A 20,181-nucleotide genomic window follows, 5' to 3' on the forward strand; every position below is an offset into this window, starting at 1 on the left:
ATTTCAATTCGTAGAGTTCGCTCATAAAAAGTTTATAAGTTTTACAAAATATGAAATAAAAATAGCATTGCCAAACATTAAATTTATTATTACTATATAAGGTCATATTCTAACGGTGAAACACGCAAGCGATTTCCTGTGACGTCATTGCATTTCGAAACGTTTTGGAAACATTTTAAATAAATAGCTGCTGTTCGCAATTTCGTTGCTTCAGGTTAGAATAACTGATACGATACGTTATTGTCACGCTAATCGTTTTATTCGTATTGAGAAACTGTTGTTATATTACAGTAAATTTAAATCATGACATCATACGTATTAACCAGAAATGTCAAAAGTTTTTTTTTTTTCCTGGTTTGGCAACAAAAGAAATCTACGAATTTGTTGTTGCTTGGAAAGAATGAACTGATTTATTTTTATGTTAAAATGTTTCTATACATTTTCTTTTCCGGTGTACTTAAAACCTATAAATTTTGCTTTGACCGCTACTCGTTCATCTGGCGGGTTGCCCGCAAGTAATCATATAAAATCTGCAACTGTCGTGGTATTCTATAATCGGTCCTGGTAGATATGTCTAAAATATACTTAATTGAATCTCTGTGTTGTGTTAGAAGTGATAGCAAGTACAGTGATGCAACTTTCTCGGCAACAGAGATGTTATATAAAGTAAATACTGAAATTAAAATATTAATATATACAACTGATATAACTGAATGATGGAAGTAACTACAGGCGCAGATTTCAATAGGTAGGTTTAAAATAAATTGAACATATCAGCAATTGAAATGCTCACCAAGTCTACTGGAAAGCAAGATAGGTAGAATGAGAACCTAAATAATGCACTATATCACTCAAATCTATGTGAGAAATATTTAAGATAATAAAAGTAACAAAATCAATAACAAACACTTAATTTTCAATTTACTAAACATATAGTTCTCAGGAAAATATCTGTATAATTTCGAATACCCCATTTTCCTTGTAGGTTAGTCTGCTTATTAAGATAAAGTACCTACTCTAAAAGCTTTTGTCTTACGATAAGTAACTTTACGGAAAATTTGTCGAGTCGTTTATATTTATGAAGCTTTTGATAGAAATGAAAGTAGATGATGGAGAGAATTGTTGAGGAGAGAAGGTAGTTGAACGAAAGGGATGTTTTATAATATTGCTTTTAATTTCCATTCAATATGCATCTTAGTTTTGTTTTCAAAGGAATATTTAAGTCCTCTAAAACAGATCAGTCCTCAACGTCAGCTAGAAACAAAGTGTGTAATTATTAATCCAAAGGGCGTTAGCCCAGAAGGGCTATTAATTTTGCGTCGAAAACTTTAAAAATCTGAACCACTTTTCAAATTTTTGCCACCAAACATTATAGCCCTGTATTATATTTACAGAAATTAAATAATGAAGAATCTGTATGAATGTATGTATGATTCTCGCACTGTGATAAAACAATGGTACCTACAGCCAAAACAATTTGAAGAACGTACGTCGCAACCCGAATACGGGCATTTTGAAGCCCAAGTTTGGAATTTGTTTTATTATATATTTCATATTTTGTAAAGCATTTGCGAGCTTTTGATTAAGAAATGCAACAATTTCAAAACGAGCAAAGGCAACACTGCACGGAAAAAAAAAATTATCTCCAACTCGTGAGACTGTTATCGGAAATTCTAAAGATATGATCTCTTTAAATTATTTTGCAATATTGCTGTTGGATTGAATTTTATGGTTTAAGTGCCAAGAACATGATATTTAATAAATAAAGGAAACACAACGTTAAAAAAATTTCTCTTTGGACGTAGTATAAAATCTGAAAACTTTCAGATTTTTTTATCACTTTTTTATTTTTATTTCAGATTGATATACAATCTAGAATAATAAATCCATTTGAGATACAATTCATATTCCTTTGTCGTTATTTGTTTAAGAATTCAGAAAATACAGGTGACTGATGAAATTCTCCAAGGATACCTGCAAAGAACAATTGCATATCCCTCGTGAGTTATAAAAAATTATATTTTCATATTAATGGTTATTAGAATATATTGCTTTCAATTTATGCGAACATCGAAATATTTTAAAGACACAAATATAGAATGTAACTTCAAAATGCGTACAAAAAAAGAGGTCACTTTTGCAGAAAATTACGAAATATACGAAGATAAACTACTGATATACACTTATATAAGCGTACATTTTAAACAAAACTGAAATATATCTGTGTTTGAAGGATTTTCATTTCGCTAGAATGTTGTCGAATATTGCATTATTGTTTGTGATTTCACCCCACATAATCAAAGCTATATTCCAGTAAATTATAAGATAATTAGCAATAAAATCTCATTTATTGTCACTGAGCAACGTACAGTATGTAAAACTCATGTATTTTTTTTTTTTTTTCTAATGGCGAGTTCTAGCCGCTTATACGTGTAGGCCCCTTCTAAGGCAAAAAGCGGTGGCCTCTTTATTATGGAAGCACTCTATAAGTAGGCCACCGCTGCCTCCTATTAGAGATAAATTAACATATTGCCTTCTATTACAGATAAGTTGTCTCCTATTACAGATAATTACCTATTACAGATTACAGATAATTATCTATTACAGATTACAGATAATTACTTATTACAGATAATTACCTATTACAGACAATTACAGATAATTGCCTCCTATTACAGATAAATTACATCCAAGCCTTCCAGAACCGTCCAAGATTCGAACCCGGACCCTTGGCAGTCAGAGTTTGTAAACACTTCCACGTCTGGGCGGCACTCATATAACCTTAGTGACCGAATTGTCCGCCAGCGGCCGAGCGGTAAAGTCACTGAACACTGGTAGTACGGTACGAGGTTCGAATCCCGCGAATGGGATAGCTGCATGAACGTTTTTGTAGTTTTCTCTATGTGTAACGCTTTATACGAGATAGATTCCCTTCGAAAGTTCCCCACGAAGTCATCTGTCCCTTAGACAAATAGGCCTAGTGTGTTTTGCCATACTCTATCAAACCAAACAAACCAAGTGATCAAATTTATGAATTTTATTATATCAGTTCTATACAAAGATCAGTTTACAGAAAAAGCATGAATACTTTCAGAAAATATCATATGATTAAATAAATATTAAATAACCCGAAGAGATAAAATTGCATTAAAGAAAGAAACTAAAAAGTTATTTTTTTATAAAAAATTGGTACTTCTGTTTATTCGACAAATTATGTTAATCATTATTGATGTCTCGCTGTGACGTAATCATCATTGAATGTATATCCTATTGATGCAATTAACCTTCTCCTTTGGTTTCTTCTTTCTAACTGCTATAAATTTTATATAGTTCGGTTACAGTTCTCGTATTTTTGTTTGCTTTTAATTCAAAAGCTAATATTTAATTTATCAACTATCTCTTTACCGGCATGTTTATTAATATAACAGCTTCTTTTGATATTTCATCTTACGGATCTTTCATTCAATGTGTCTCCTGTGTTTTGCAAAGATGAAATTTTTAAGACCTCCATATGAGTACGATGAAAATTAATTATTTTACTTGATTTAATTCTTTTCTTTTTAAAATATACATAAGAGATTTCGTTATGGATCATAAACCTAATGCATATAAACATTTCATTAAGGTGAATAAAATTCCCATTACTTCGAAACTGTATTGTTTAAACCTTTCAAAAGCTATAATTTCATCATTATCGCAATGAGGTTTCACCTCAGTCAATTTCGGTGGGCTTGCTATATCTTAAACTACTGTGAAATTCCATCCGAACTTACACAACCGTTTAAAACTCATTGGATCGTAATAGTTCAAGTATTTAATTTCCCAATTAATCGTTTGTGCGTAGCTTCAATTTCGTCACTGAAGTCCGCAGATTCTACACAATTCAAGGAAGTTAGTTTAGGATATTTGGGATGAAGCAAATACGTAGAATAGTGTTCAGTAAATCTATAAAATAAACTATGAAATGAATTTTTGATATTACGATTGTTGATTGTTGTTTTTTATAACCCTCTCTTATCCTGTCGTCTAATTTAAATGTAATATTTCAAAAGGTTGTTAAAATTTACGAATGTATATGATCGACTCATAAGCGTCCAATCATCGGGAGACACAATGCACGAATATTTCGCGCATTAAAATTTGGATAGAATAAAATACAATTTTAAAAAAATAATATGAAAACTTTCAGATTTTACATTACGCCAAGGGGACCTTTATTTAACATTTTGTTGTTACCTTTATTTATTAAATAAAATTCAATTCAATGGCAATATCGCAGAATAATTTTAAAATGAGCATATCTTTAAAATTTTCAAAACACAGCGCGATGGAGGTAAAAATGCTTTTTTTTCTTACAGTTTTCCCATTGCTCGCATTGAAATCATTTCGTTTGTTGATTAAAATTATTTAATGTTTGATAAATATGAAATGGAAATTAAAACAAATTCCAGATTCCATTGGGCTTCCAGATGCCCATATTTGCAGTAGAAACGTACGTCATTCAAAATTCGATGGCTCTATGTACCGTTGTTTTATCACAATGCGAGAAACATACATACATTTATGCAGATACTTCATTATTTAATTTCTTCAAATATAATACAGCGCGATAATATTTGGTGGCAAGAGTTTGAAAAGTGAAACGGACATTCAGAGTGATTCGACGCAAAGTCGCAAAACGAAAACAATAGTTCTCGGGAACAAGTCAACGTAAAAAAAAAAAAAAAAAAAAAAAAAAAAAGAACTAGTTTTTCACAGAACGATTCAGTATTTATCGAGTCAATTTTGACGAAGAATACATACTTTAGGTGACGGATGCAAGGGTCTCTTATCATTCAACTATATTACAGGACTTTCGCCTCGTCATGCCATGCAATGTACACTTATAAATATATATACGTTCTGTAGGATTCTTCCTCGGCACCAATGATATGGTAAGCAGCAGCGCCAACCACTACACCAATCTGAGTAATCATTCTTTATTTGATTTCAGTTTCCTTAAATAAAGTAGGCCCTAATTTTTTGTGTGCATAAGTATTTGATGCCAAATTCAATTCCTATATGAATACCTTTTTTTTTACAGGATATGATCTCTACCACAGAATGGATGGCAATAACTGGCAAGAAATACGACTGAGAGGCGAACACAATGAATACATCTTTCACGATCTACAGTGTGGCACTAAGTATTTCTGTTATATCAAAGCATTCAATAGTGCTGGTCATGGAAACGGAAGCGAAACAATATCAGTTAAAACCGACGGAAACGGTAGGTGCATGTGATTTTATAGCATTCTGCACAAGTCTCTTAGTGCATCGCGAGTTTGTGAGTGCATCATCGAGTTTTATCTTAGAGTGGGTTGAGCTTCAAGAACGACCAAACCAAGTCGGGAGCTGTACTCTAGTGTATCGTCGAGTGCATCGCGAGTTGTAGCGTGGAGAGTCTCGAGAGTACGTAGAGTTTCGAGAACGACCCAGCAGAGTCGGGAGCTGTGCTCTGGTGCTTTGCCGTAAAGCTGTCTCCACAGTTACAGCCTAACAGTCTGAAGGCTGCGTTGCTGATTGTTTCAGAATGCTTACAGTAGTTCTGCGAGGATTCTAAACATGATTTTGCAGCTGTCCTGAGTAATACTGGCTAATAAATTGCGTTTCGATACTTCGTCAAGTGTCGCCGTTATTCTCTCCAAATCGACGAACCTGTACATAAGAAAAACGTAACAATACTATCTTGATGTTGCAGAATAGCATGTTGAATTCATCTGGATTTATCAATCATGTAAAATAACAAATTTTAGAAATGTAATTAATTTTAAGTAAGATTTGTACAGCAAGTGCTAATATTTTTTTAAAAGGCTAGTTCGAATTTCTCCACGGGTTACCATCGCTAAACCTTTTACTCCTCTAAGTCACGATCAAGTGTAATGTTTTAAAATTTTTTCTGAAAGCACACTGTAAGAAATTTGGAAATAATATCTTAAAATCTGCGAAACTTAAAAATCTTCTCGTGTCATTTAACCACTTGAGAGGACTTTCGGCTCATCATTGTTTTAATTCCCTCGTGCCATACAAATACTATATACTCTTATAAATAGCCAAGCCTTCCGTACGATTCAACCCCGGCCCAGTGATAGGATAACCAGAAGTGCCAAATACTATACCGATCAAGGCAAATCATTTATCTTAAAAACTGCAAACTAAAAACAAATATAAAAATGTATGACAACGGAGAGTCTATTTGCTAATTTACTTAAATTTAAGTCTGACGTTTAAATGCGATTTATCGAAAACAAAATATTTCGTTTTATTGTACGATTTATTATCCATTTTGTAAGTACAAGTGTAGACTGTACTACGAAAGTTCTTTTCGCGAAATTTCTCTTTAACGTATGACAATAAAATATTTTTTTTTCAGCCCAACGGAAAAAACTCTGTTTCAACTTTTATTACCTTTCAGTGAAGCGGAAATGTGTAACTAATTTTGAGAATGGCATACTATAGATTTAAGACAGTTTTTGCAAGACTGCCTATCGGTAGGCATTAAAATTGTAGCCATAGTGATCTTATTAATACAAAGACAGTAAAATGCTAAAGGATTTTTTTTATCTCATTCCATCTTGGCTTTACGCCATTTAGGCTTCTGAAGGGTTTTAGAGGAATTTAAGCATTCGTAAAGCGAAAATACTTCTGTACAGGACACTACCATATGAACGAACAAACAGCTAAGCACTGTTTCTAATGACAATATTTAACAATATGTTGACAGAGTATAACATTTCAAGAAAACATAAAAAAGAAATGCTAACAAAATGTTTCGCATTGTAATGGAATCGTCAGGAATATTTTTACAATGAATTTAATAAATTTAAATTCACATATATCCTGTTATTAAATTATTTCCCTTCGCATACGCTATGAATTGGCAGCGCCCTTCGCTAGGTGGCACTCCTGAGCGTCCACTCTCGGGAGTTATTCAATAGCTTAAAATCTGCATGAAGAATGATGGTCTGGGTGTTGTATAGAACAACCACCACACTGCGATCTATTGATATTCGTCCTTAAGTACCGAAAGCTCATCTTAATAATTATGTTTGCTTCCATCTCATTATATGTAAATAAATTTCTGTGTATTAATAACAAGACGAATATTGGCTTTTCTATGGATTTTATACTCAAAAGGAAATCTAGCGAATGGCAATGTAAATAGTTACCACCGCATAAAAGAAAAATCTGATGTGGCCACCTCGCATGGTTTCCTTTATTATAGCCTATTAAATTATACATATTTTTCTGCGCTTCATTTAAACTTATTTCCTTAAGACATTGTAAATTTCGTAATTAGCCGATCCCTCAAGAAATGTTGAAAATGACATCAAAATTGCAAATTTTGAACTTAAGTATCTCTGACATTTTTTTGTTGTACGGGAATCACACTTCTTTCGTTCTTATTTCTTCATAAAGAGTATAAATCATTCTCAAATGCAAGTAAAGACTGCATTAAAAGTTAGATTGCGTTATTTGTTCAAAATTAGCTTTTTCCTTAATCTGACATTCCCAAAACGTGAGTAATTTCAACATTTAAAGTACTTCTCTGTAACTGCAAGTAATGTGTACGACCAAAGACTATGAAAATGAAACCCGGGCAAAAACTTAGAAGCAGGCGAAAGGAGTATATATATTTCATAAGTACAAAACCATTCTTTTAAAAACAAATTATAAACGTGCCTAGTATTTTCGCTCATTAAGCTGCTGAAAAATCATCAGTAAAGACATAAATAATAAATTTAGAACTAATTTTTCACAAAAGACCAAAAATTTAAATTCATAATTAATAAATTTCAAATAATCCTGTAAATGCAATAAAGAATTTAAAAAAATTTTAAAACCAAAGTTTTTCGAACAAGCAATACTCCATATAAAAAAATTAAGGAAATTTAAAGAAGAAGGAACATAATAGAAGAGGACTTCAATCAATTTTAATGCCACTTCTTCAGGAGGAGGAACACTAAAATGAATTGAAATTTCACGTTCACAAAAATCATGAGTCCAGAATTAGCCGATGAACCATTTCAATGTATTTTAATTATAATAGTTAAGCTGAAAATTTGGCCTCTCCCCAAAGCAAGGAAAACACGTAGTAAATTCTAATTAGAATCTTATACCTTAAATAAAGAGAACTCTAGTTAATGACTATATAACTACAAAACAATTTTTAAAAAATATAAACAGGCCTAGTATTTTAGCGAGGTGCACAATTAAATGTCGTAGATTTAGTGCATATAAAGTTCAACGTTCTACGTCTAATAGTTTACATACATACGTACGTGGTAACAGAATGGGAATATATGCATATAGATATTTATATTCGTTTAGTGCAGCCAAATGCAACCAATAAATGAAGGTTCACAACTAGATATTCTAGCAGCCCCATATACAAAATTTCAACGTTCTCAAGCTAATGCTTTTTGAGTTATGCGAGATACATACGTACGTACACACGTACCGCCGTCACGAAAAGATCCAACTGAAACCATTTTAGAAGCTGTTTTGGAATATGGCTTTCATTTTGTCCTTGTATACAAACGTAACAAAAAAAAATGGTTTGGGGAACGATCAAAATGGATATTTCCATTGAAATCTTATAACCGAAATTTTTTGCGATTACAATGCTTCCTTTAGTTCGTACGAGGAAGTAAAAATAGACGTAATTCATTTGATGAATAAATACAAAAGTCAGAAAATCACAACGCGGCCTCTGTATCTCCAAAATAATAAAACTTTCTCTGAACTTAAGATTGAGTTTAAAATTATTTGTAGTTAGTTCAGAAATTTTAGACACACGTCCATTTTAATGGATACAACATCGCAAGAAGTGTTGTTGAATATAATAAGAAGAATGTAAATGCCATAGTTATTTCTGTTCTAAGCAGGGGTCTTTAAATTCCACAACAACTATTTCTGACCTTGTTCTTATATACGTTTTATAAATGGATTAGTAGCATTCGATATTTTATTTGATTTTCTCACTTGAAGAATTCAAGATCAAATCTTTGGTAAAAATTAAATTTTTAACATGAAAAATTGTATTTCCTTTTTCTTGAAGCTTGCTTTAAATGTAAAGTTTCAACACTCAGTTAGTGTGAAGTCTTTCTAAGAGGACTACAGGCGATTCTAGATGATTTGATGTTTTAGTCTTCTGTGGAAATGGATGTCTTAGAGAAAATATCATTAATTATAATCGTTTATATCAGAGAAGATAACATTAGTAATGTACTTTATCTAAAACACTTGCAATAAAGGAAAGTGTGCTGGCTTATAAATGGAGTTATTTAAAATATTATTCAGTAGCTACGATACAGTAGCTGTTCGTATTTCCTTTTTATAAATCAGTTTGAACTCCATGAAATAATTAAACCACATGTCGCAATTTTCTGCTTATTTTCTTTCTGGGAAGCATTTGTAAAAATTTGAACCCTTTTCCTTTTTTAATGCATCTCATCAATGGCGGGCAATAAGGTTGCTGAAGACCGGTAGTTCGACCGAAGTTCGAATCCTGGCCAACGAGCTGGCTACATTGACATTTTCGCAGTGTGCCTTAATTTTAACGTGGATACGCACCAGTTTGCTTTAGAAAATCACTCATGAAGGCATTCTCCCCCTTAGGCAGATAGCTTTCATGTACTTTGCTATAATGTAATAAACTAAACTAGAAGTCATGCTTTTACATTCTGCCTCGTACAAATAATCCGATCTCTTCTTCAATATCTTTTTCTGTTTATTGTCTTTCTGTGGAGTCCGCTAGCAGCATCTCTAAAACCTTTAATACTTTTTTTAAAACATCCCATCAATGCCATGCGAGAAAATCGCTGAACACTGGTAATTCGATCTGAGATCGAATCCTGACCAACGGACTGACTGCATCAACGTTTTCGTGGTCTTCCTTATGTGTAACGTGTATACGAGCCAGTTTTCCGCTGAGAGTTCTTCATAAATTCATCCTTAGGCCAGCCCTCATGTGCTTTGCCATAATACACGGACTCGTACCAACTGAGAGGCCTTCATATCAGGTAGGTGGTGGGCCGCCAGTCTAGTCCTCCTAGTTGTTAAGATGTATGCAAATCATGCAGCCACCACGTTCGAGGTGTCAGACTTTAAAAGCTTCTGTAAAGCCCCTGGGCGTGCGGAGTCACGACTCCCGGTTCCCAGGTTTCACAGCGGTGTGAAAAAAGCACGCCTGGAGATCTGACCAGTCGTCTAAATTGCTACCTGCCAGTACTACATAGGCTGCCCGTCACATCAGGATACTACCTAGCAAACTTGGTACCATCCCAAAAACGCGGTGCCTTCCCCCCCCCCACCGAGCTACAATACAATCAGTTCTAGGACTTAACCAATCCTCCGAAGTCAAACCGTATAGACAATCCAACCCCGAGATATGCAACCGCCAGGTTCATGAATGTAATACCCCGTATCCGAGACTGCCTAGGTACAGATCCCAGCCAGCAGTTTCACATAATTCTCCAAGTCGAACCCACGAGGGACATAATCTAATAAACTAAACTAAAAGGCATGCTTTTATATTCGTCTTTGATAAAGTACTCCGGTCGCTTTAACGATAAAATTAACTAATAATATTTCATCAAAACGAGAAAGATAAGGCCTCTCCTCATCTACGTGTGCAGCTACCCTGAATAACATTTAATAATTAGCGAAGCTCAAGCGTATTGTTTCGTGTCATACATAAATAATCATTTAAAGTTTAGGCATCACAATGAAAGACATCACAATTTAAATGATTTTCAGCCTGGTGAAATCCGGAACAATGAGAATAATGGAAATTTCCTTATTACTAATCTCACTGTACTGCATTTGGCAACGCTCATGATCACCTGAAAATAATACATTAAATATTTGAATAAAATTATGAGAAAATTATAGTTGATATCATTTAGACTCAAGCATCCTATTATTTCGAATATTTATTTCTTAAGTTTGTTAACAGACAGTCAAATATATTGCTACGAGTTTTGATTTAAATTTATGTACTAGTTCCAGGGACTACACTTGCTCTATTATATATTCTTTACAGTTACTCTCTTTTTGAAAATAAGATATCAGCTTTTGAATGAATAAACAGGAAACATTGCTTAGACATTTCCAGTTTTTCTAAAATGTGTTAAACAACTAGTATTTGTTCTTCCTTATTAAATATCGAAAATATGCTGTGCTGAATTTCAGACACTAATCAGATAGAATTATTTCGACGGACATTTTTATTTTTGATGCTTTGATGCTTAGAGTATCAGAAAGAAAGTAGAATGTAGCTTTGTCAAATAACTTTACATTACTCTGGCTATTAACATTGAAAGCGAAGTAAAGGAATAAAAGGATTAGTTACGTTTCCATTTTCTTTGCTTCTTGTTTTGTTTATTAGCATAGCTTTCCTGCTCTTAAATAATGCTCAATTCTTTATCTTCAAATCTAATTGAGACTTAAAGTTCTCGAACTAAAATCCGAAAAGACACGGAAACAAGCTTCCTAATCCCACATCATTCCGTTAAGAGATACGAAACTTTTAGGTATCATATGTAACTCAGGTATATAAATAAAATTTTACGTTTTATTTAATCTTTGTTATGTTAGAACACTGTTAGGGATTTGTCATGGTAATATAGAATATGTTAAGGAAATTCATTTTTACTTCCTTGTAAGAAGCAAAGGAAGTACTGTATTCGCGAAAAATTTCAGGTATCGTATTTCAACAAAAATACTGACGCTCTTGATTCCATTTGAACGATGCTTTTGCATTACCCTGTTACGCATGGACGGAATAAAGGATTCTTTTTCCCAAAACGGATTGTGAAATGGATTTAAAATGGATTCAGAAGATATTTTTTGTGATTTCTGTACGTACGTAGGTACGTACGCATGTATGTATCTCGCATAACTAAAAAACGATTAGCATCAGAACGTTGAAATTCTATATATAGAACTGCTATAGTTTGCAAATGTGAGCCCCCATTTTTGGTTGCAAACCGCCGCACAAAAAGTATATAAATTTCTCTCTCTCTTTATATATATAAACACTCTGTTATCCGGCTCGGTGATCTAAGTTTTTTTTACTCTTATTATGTTGGTAAATTGTGCATGTTTTCCTTTAAAAATGATTGAATTATATTGTTCTTATGATGTTTACATTTGAAACTTAGTAGCATAGTGAATTAAGTCAGTTTCTGCACCAACTTCAGTGCCTTTTTTCCAGTGGGGCCAAAAGTTTTTTGCACGTAAAAATCTGTCCTTCTGCTTAAGTTTAATTAATATAAACTCTAATTGTCGAAATTTTTAAACTTTTTCAACTCTAATTCAGAAGTCAAACAATGGAAGTCAAGCTCCGGATATGAATTCCCGGGGTATTTATAGGATTCCTTGCCAGTGTGGTTTAATTTTAATTGGCCAAACTAAGAGAGCCTTAAAATTTCGCTTCAAGGAACATGAGGCATATGTTAGAAAAAAGGAAACACAGAAGTCTTCTGTTGCTCAACATTGTTGGTCCAAAAACCACACTTTCAATTTTTCTGCTGCCAAAATTATTAAAAAACATCTTCCATTGGAGAACTGGATTTTCTAGAGGCATTTCACATTCATAAAAATCTTTCTGTTCTAGTTAAAGATCCTAATTCCAATCCAAATTTGCCTTCGGCCTTTAAAGAAATTATGTTTTAGTTCTGGTTTCACCAACAGATGGCGCCACTTGCTTATTCTTGACCAGGCTTTCTTATCTTATCTAATCATTATTTCCTATCTTGTTCATTTGCGGTCTTGCAGCTGAGGATGGTGATTCGGTAAAACCATCGAAACTAGTCCTGTGAAAATTTTGTAAATATAACGCTGATTTTTGTTGTTTGACTTCTGAATTAGTATTTATTCGGCGTGTCATTGTGTCTTAATTTTTCAATTCTATTTAGTGATTTGGATTTTTAATGAAGATGTTTTGAGTTTGTATGTATTTTTCCGTGCCGCGAAGTGAGAACTGAATTAATTGAATGAGAAATATATCTGCAATTAAATTCGAGGAAATAAGTTTAAGTGAAATTTTGCAGCAAAAATGTGCAAAATCTAATAGGCCGTACAAAGTAGTCATGTGGTGTCCACACGAGATTGTGTTCTGAAATGACTTACACGCGGCAACAAAAAATAAATAAAATATAGAATTAATTTATCGTTGTATAATTTAATCAACGTATTTCAGAAGAAATGAATACATATTTACATTATTAAATTCACAAAATGAATATAGCACACTGCAAATAAAAATAAATACGGTATATTAAAATATAACTGTTAATTAATAATGAATATAAGTCCAAACCACAAGCATTAGAAGTAAATCTACAAATCAGAATAAATAAATAGATTTTAAAATGCAAATAAATTCTACAATAAATAATATATTATGTTTGAAAAAAAAATAGTGTTTGTTACTTAAAGATAAAACTGCGGTAAACAATTTCAGGCTTACGGTACAAAACATCATTTTTTTTCTGCTTTAAAATATACGCTGAATAGATTACTTAATATATGAAGCGAAAGACTCATGCTCATTTATCATATTACAGAAAGCTGTCTCCAACAAGAGAAAATTCTTTCTGACACTCTGTAATCTTGTATTGATGCTTCTCCTTGAGGAGCATTCAATCTGAACAAAGAAACCTTTAATATCTAGAATGTCTATCGTAAGCTCTGATAACAGTAGTCTGAAGTTTAAGCGTCTGGGATGTTATGTAGAACATGAGGACTATCTTCTTGAGCTTATAAGGCTTACTTGAAGACACTCGATATGGAAACTATAGAGCTTCTGAAATAATACATTAATTCTATTTTGCAAAGCGTAAATTCAATATGTATTTGTTTAAGGATGTCTTACCTAGAACATATATTGATACTTTTATGTTGCATGAAATGTTGAATACCTTCGTATCTTACATTTATGTATATTTCTTTTTTTATAATTCTTTACGCATGATGCTCTACATTTCATATTTATGGAAAGCCATGTTTGCGGACTCGCATTTAGAAAACAATGTTATTTGTTGATCAGTGTGTGTTATATCTCCATAATGCATTTCTCAATTCTTAATTTGATGAGATACAAAGGAAACATTCACTTTCTTGAAAATGAATTACGTAACATAAATTTAGTAAAACATAGATGAAGGAATGTGACTTCAAAATATTAATATAAGGGGATTTTTATTTAAATAAGAGGCAAGTCAATTTCCGTTTTATTGCTTTCATTGGTTCTTGGCTTGTTAACATAAACTGCAAAAAGAAAAGCATAAAGAAAAGGAAAAATTAATTTCATCAAATTTTATTAGTGTTACGAATTTGGTATTTAAAAAGCAAATGTTAGTTCAATTATAAATTAAATGGTTTTATTTCTCGCGCAGTGCAGCGCGTGACGAATATTAAAAGAAAGCTAAGCCGGAAAATTGAAAATACAAGAGCGCGTGCATTAAATAAATCAATAACTCTTTTTCATTTCGAGAAAGTACTGGAAAATTCTAGCGCGTGATTTTAAAATGTTATAAAAGGAGGAAAACATCTCAGTTCGTAGTAGTTGCTTAGTTTGTTGTTGTTTAAAAAACTGCTCTTGTTGATTGTAGCGAATTCGCGGATTAGCGTTCTTTAGCTGTTTTGAATTACGTTCTATTGGATATTTGAGTAGTTAAAAGATAACTACTGTGAGATATTGTAATACTGCATGATAATTTGAGAAAATTTAAGCATTTTTGTTGTGATAATAATAAATTTTTGTTCATTTTTCATTGGACTTGTGCATTCATTTCATAACGAACCCGTACGCACGCAACAATTTTTGGTGTCAGAAGTGGGATTTGAATGCCAATAACAAGAGCGATGGAAGAGCAGTTAAGGCAATTGATAACAGCCTTTGCCTCGTTTAAAGAAGAAATGAAAGAAGAGATGAAATCTAGCCAAGGAAAGATGGAAGGGGCCGTCAACTCTGTTAAGGACGAAATGAAAGCCGTTCAAGCTGGTCAAGAAAAGATTGAAGCAGGTCAAGAAGAAATGAAAAGAGAGATTACCTGCATAATAGAAAATAAATTTGAAGCTATGGAAGGCACAATTGACACAGTTGAAAATAAAGTTGGACTAATTGAAGAAAGAGTTTCTTCGGTGAAAGAAGAAATAGAAGAAAGAGTTTCTTCTGTAAAAGAACATATAGAAGGGAGAGTTTCTGCTGTGGAGGAACGAATTGAAGGAAGAGTTTGTGCCGTCCAACACCAAATCGAACAACAAATTGATGAGAGAGTTTCTGAAGTTGCCAAAGAAATGGATACTTTAAAGAAATTCGTAGCGTCGGCAGGGAGCAGGAGTGATGATTTTAAATTCTTACCAATGCCTGCTCGTCCACCTCTGAAGCTATCCACATATGATGGGAAGACCTCCTGGCAGGTGTATAAGACACAATTTTCTATCGTGGTGGATGCGAATGGATGGGATTCCCAAGCTAAGGCCTGTCATCTCGCCGCTTCTCTAAGAGCCGACGCAGCGGATATCCTTCAGACTCTTCCCGAAAACAAAAGGTTAGATTTCGAAGCTCTGTCCGGCGCCTTGGAGTTGCGCTTTGGGGAGAAGTGTTTAAAAGACTACAGCAGGCTTCAATTAAAATCCCGTCAACAGAAGCCCACCGAATCACTCCAGGAACTCGCCACGGATGTTGAAAGGCTGTCCCACCTCGCCTTTACGGAGTGCCCGTGAGAAACGAGGGAAATTCTGTCGCTACAATATTTCATCGATGGCATCCGGGACCCTGAAATACAGAAAGCACTGCGAATGGCGGATGTTAAAGATCTGAAAAGCGCTTTAGTGTATGCCATGAAATTTGAGGCAGCCCAGCAAGCAACTCTTAGGGATAGCTACCCAGTCAGAGCTGTGCGAGTCCACGACCCAGGGGACCAATTGATGGCTCGTTTAGATGATTTATCCAGACAAGTCGATGCTTTGATACGGAGTAGCAGTGAGAACAAAGTGGCTGTAAGATGTTGGAGATGTGGTTCTGAAGGTCACCTACGACGGCATTGCAGAACACCCCAGGGCACGGATAATAAAACGGATGAGTTGACAAGACCAGTGAATGCTTTAAGACGGAATAGTGGTGAAACAAAACCGACCCTAAAGTGCTGGAATTGCGGTGTTGAAGGCCACCTACGAAGGAACTGCAGAACTCCCCAGAGCACGGAAAATAAGGCATACGATTTAAACAGACAATTAAATGCCACGGGAAGGAAAAGGACTGACAAGAAACCAAAGTGCTGGAACTGTGGAGCTGAAGGCCACGTACGAAAGAATTGCAGAACACCCCAGGGTACGAAAATTGAGACAATTTCTGAGCAACGACGCAGGAAATAAATTAATGACCATATCAAGGAACGGAGGTTGCCAGATAATGAAAAACCCTGTTTTAAAGCGCTTAAGATCTCTATAGTGAGTGGCAACAATAACGGACTGTCCATCAATGGGAATATCGATGGAGTTCCTTGCAATATGATCATTGATACAGGAGCTAATGTTACCATCATTAGGAAAGATTTAGCTGAACAGTTTAAAGATAAACTTATTTGGACGCCATCCTGTGTTACCCTTCAGACTGCGTCTGGTGACAAGATCGACATAACTGGGAAGTTAAACGTAAACATCACGTTTGGAAGTGCCGCCTACCATCACACGGCATATGTGGCGGATATTACAGATCCATGCATACTCGGATTGGACTTTTTAAGGAAATACAATTTTTCCTTAGATTTCAAAAACAATAAGCTGCATTCAGCATCTGATGGCATGACTATCCATCCTCAAAAGGGATCCTCGCCTGGAAATGTCGACGCCTTGTCCGAAAGATCGAGCTCGGGAAGCTGCCGAAATCATACCAGGGTCGAAAAGAAACTCAAGACTACCAGCTATTCTCCATCCCAGAAGCTCTTCGGTCGAATTGAAAAATTGTTGCGTGCGTACGGGTTTGTTATGAAATGAATGCACAAGTCCAATGAAAAATGAACAAAAATTTATTATTATCACAACAAAAATGCTTAAATTTTCTCAAATTATCATGCAGTATTACAATATCTCACAGCAGTTATCTTTTAACTACTCAAATATCCAATAGAACGTAATTCAAAACAGCTAAAGAACGCTAATCCGCGAATTCGCTACAATCAACAAGAGCAGTTTTTTAAACAACAACAAACTAAGCAACTACTACGAACTGAGATGTTTTCCTCCTTTTTATAACATTTTAAAATCACGCGCTAGAATTTTCCAGTACTTTCTCGAAATGAAAAAGAGTTATTTATTTATTTAATGCACGCGCTCTTGTATTTTCAATTTTCCGGCTTAGCTTTCTTTTAATATTCGTCACGCGCTGCACTGCGCGAGAAATAAAACCATTTAATTTATAATTGAACTAACATTTGCTTTTTAAATACCAAATTCGTAACAATATTCATTCTTAGTTCAGAAGGCATTCTTCGGTCATCTGCAACCGCAAAACGTGCGAAAATTCTAAACATGGAATTCACAAATGTGTAAGGATAGTTTTTATTAGCTCAAAAATGAATCTGGAAATAGGATTTTGCTTCGAATCACTACAAATGTGTAGTGTCACTTTCCATTCAAGTCTATTGCCATTCGGCAAAATGTAGAATATTTATCTTTCAGATTGCATCTGGCTGCTGTGGATTAATTCAAAGCAAAAGGTGCAGGTCTTAAGAATATGTATTTCTTACTTTTGAATCGAAGTGATTAAAATAACAAAAATGCATTTAATTCCTAACCTATCTAATTGAAAATACTCAATATTTTCATCAAATGGATTTAATTCCTAACCTATCTAATTGAAAATATTCAATATTTTCATAGAATGACGTTATATTTTTATTACCTATTTTGCTTTATGTTAAACTTTAACGAATTTTTGATTAAAAAACTCAACGATTTGAAAGCTGCAACGTTGAAAGGAATAATTATTTAGTATCTGTAGTACGAAGTGTTGTAATCGCGAAAAATATTAGGTATCATATTTCAACCAAAATATAAATTTTGACCTCTATTGAATGCAATTTAACGATGTTTTTGTAGTGATGTGTGTATCAAGGACTCTTTTTACAAAATCGGATTATCAAATGGACTCATAAGAGATATTTTTCGTGACGTCTGTTCCTTCGTACGTATGTATATATATCGTTAACTCAAAAACGAGTAGCCTCGTTTTTCGTTATACAAGATATATACATATACATACATATATACAAACATACATACATACATAGACGCTAACATTTTGTATATAGGACTGCTATAACATGTAGTTGTGCATCTACTTTCTTTGTTATAATCGGCCGCACCAAAAGTATATAAATAAATATCCACTCTGTTACTCGTCTTGGTGAGCTCAGGTTTTTTTTATTCTTATATGTTGGTAAATTGCGCCACTTTTGCTTTAAAAATTATTAATTATAGTGTTCTTACATTCCGGCTAAGGATTTTGTGTCATTAGAAAATCTGCATGCAATAATTATAGAATTATGAAAAATTCAAACGTTTTTCAAGTGCGGCTAAGCTTGACGGAGCAGGCATATTGTTTACATTTGAAACTTTGAAGATTAGTGAATTAAGTCAGTTTCTGCACCTTCAGTGTCTTTTTCCGAATGGGACCAAAAATAAATTTTCAGTTTTGTTCACCGAAAAATTTGCTTTCTTTCCCCTTGACCGAATTGCTTGTTTTTGCGAAGAAACTCTAATTTAAATTGAAAAAAAATTTTTTTTAATACTTTTAACTGTATTTGGTGTTTTATGTTTTTCCATATTTTTCAATTTTTAATGACGATATTTTGAGTTTTTATGTATTTTTGCCTTGCTGCGAAGTGAGAACTGAATTAATTGAATGAGTAATGTATTCCCAATTAAATTCAAGGAAATAAATTTAATGAAATGCAAACATGTGTATAATTTAATTATTATAGAGACATTAGGATTTTATTTATTTATTTATTTTTGAAGGAGAAGACGTTTTTGAAAAATAAGCTATGACCTCTCCGGGATTCGAACCTGGACCTCTCGAATATGCGCCAAGTGTGCTAACCGTTACACCCCGAAGGCATGCAGAAAGGAGGGAGAAAATAATCGCTCGGGTGCTCATTCTAATGACTTTATAATATGATGCATGCTTGATGAACAAATGAACAAGATAGGAAATAAATTGCGGTTTTGCAGCTGAGGATGGTGGTTCGGTAAAACCATCGAAACTAGTCCTGTGAAAATTTTGTAAATATAACTCTGATTTTTGTTGTTTGACTTCTGAATTAGTATTTATTCGGCGTGTTATTGTGTCTTAATTATAACAAAACCTGTATTGATGCTAAAAATATTTAAACAACAAGTGAAATATATTTAGTGTTAATTTAAACTTTTATTCGGCAATTTAAAAGTGCTGTGGGTTTGAGCACGAGTTCAGCACTTCTTCCACCCCCAGCCTGGTACAAACTCTATTGCGCTCAACGCAAAGCAACCGAAATCGGTATTGTCAGGAACCAGCCAATCACAATCTGCAAAGTAAAAACAGGGAAATACTTTAAAATTATTACATTATTTATAAAGGTATTTTAACTCTCTTGTAAAGCGTTTTAAAAGAATTTTTTAAATCAATTAAAATTTGTATTTATTATTTAACAGTAATAAAAAATATTCTTCGTCTCAAAATTAATTTTAAGAGACTGGGTATTATCAAAAACAAAATTTAGTTATTTTACATCTGAATTCGACTTATTGTAATAAAAAAATTAGAAGTAAAATTAATTTACTTTTTCATGAAGTAGGATATTTTTAATGATTCTCCGTTATCCACGTCACAATATAAAAGAAATTAAGTTCGCCACTCACAAAGGACCTAAAATTCACGCTGCCCTAGCTTACATATGATTAACAAATATTCATATTTTTAATCTAATAATGGCTCTTAAACATCCACGGAAGATGGAAAAACGCTGCAACGATGGTGTGAAACAAGCATCTGCTTCAGCTTAGTCACTGCATTATTCGCCATCCTATAATTTTCGTTTCTCGTTTAGAAATGTTGAAAGTTTCCGCCAAACTTCGTAATGACATTAA

At 33.6% G+C, this 20,181-nt stretch overlaps 1 protein-coding gene across 2 annotated transcripts in view; it reads left to right on the forward strand.

Moving 5' to 3' along the window:
* Window positions 1–20,181, forward strand: part of LOC118188109 (cell adhesion molecule Dscam1-like) — a 637,201-nt gene that overhangs the window by 526,381 nt on the left and 90,639 nt on the right. For both annotated transcript variants that reach the window (XM_085823338.1, XM_085823339.1), the window contains one exon: window positions 5,084–5,269. In XM_085823338.1, the coding sequence (XP_085679464.1) occupies window positions 5,084–5,269 (186 nt within the window). The remainder of the gene's footprint in view (window positions 1–5,083; window positions 5,270–20,181) is intronic.

Source organism: Stegodyphus dumicola, chromosome 9, assembly GCF_044657685.1.
Source record: "Stegodyphus dumicola isolate Sdum_Otavi_A_Nest chromosome 9, ASM4465768v1".
NCBI classification, from domain to species: domain Eukaryota; kingdom Metazoa; phylum Arthropoda; class Arachnida; order Araneae; family Eresidae; genus Stegodyphus; species Stegodyphus dumicola.